The sequence below is a fragment of the Otolemur garnettii genome, unplaced genomic scaffold (assembly GCF_000181295.1).
Source record: "Otolemur garnettii isolate 467f Iridium unplaced genomic scaffold, OtoGar3 scaffold00095, whole genome shotgun sequence".
NCBI lineage: Eukaryota > Metazoa > Chordata > Mammalia > Primates > Galagidae > Otolemur > Otolemur garnettii.
In genome coordinates this window covers 4,385,296-4,385,578 of record NW_003852490.1, presented here as the reverse complement: position 1 = coordinate 4,385,578, position 283 = coordinate 4,385,296, and the positions used below count along the sequence as shown (strand labels likewise).

Below are 283 nucleotides of genomic sequence, written 5' to 3'. Positions count from 1 at the left end.
TTTAAGAGCTTTAGATGGAAAAATCATACAGACTTCAGGTTGCTTCATCCAGAATTCTGGTCCTGTGCTCCTTTATTGAACTCTCTGCCACAGCTGGGAAACCCTGTCATCCTGGCAATTCACTAGAGACCTTCTGCTGATTTGGTAACAAGTTTGTTTCTTTTTAATTTTGAAAATCAGGAGAAGTGGACTTCTGGAAACCTGGAATGGTCCTTTTAGATGCAGGTAATTATACGGCCCAACTTCTCGGCCATGCCGAGCTCAAGAAGCACTGGCTTAGGGG

General features: G+C 43.8%; 1 protein-coding gene across 5 annotated transcripts in view; it reads left to right on the top strand.

Annotated features, from left to right (window-relative positions):
* VIT (vitrin) overlaps positions 1–283 on the top strand; it is a 118,252-nt gene that overhangs the window by 87,596 nt on the left and 30,373 nt on the right. For 2 of the 5 annotated variants that reach the window (XM_023516659.1, XM_003795690.2), the window contains one exon: positions 181–225. The exons of the other annotated variants lie outside the window; for them this stretch is intronic. In XM_023516659.1, coding sequence (XP_023372427.1) covers positions 181–225 — 45 coding nt within the window. The remainder of the gene's footprint in view (positions 1–180; positions 226–283) is intronic. 5 annotated transcript variants of the gene reach the window in all.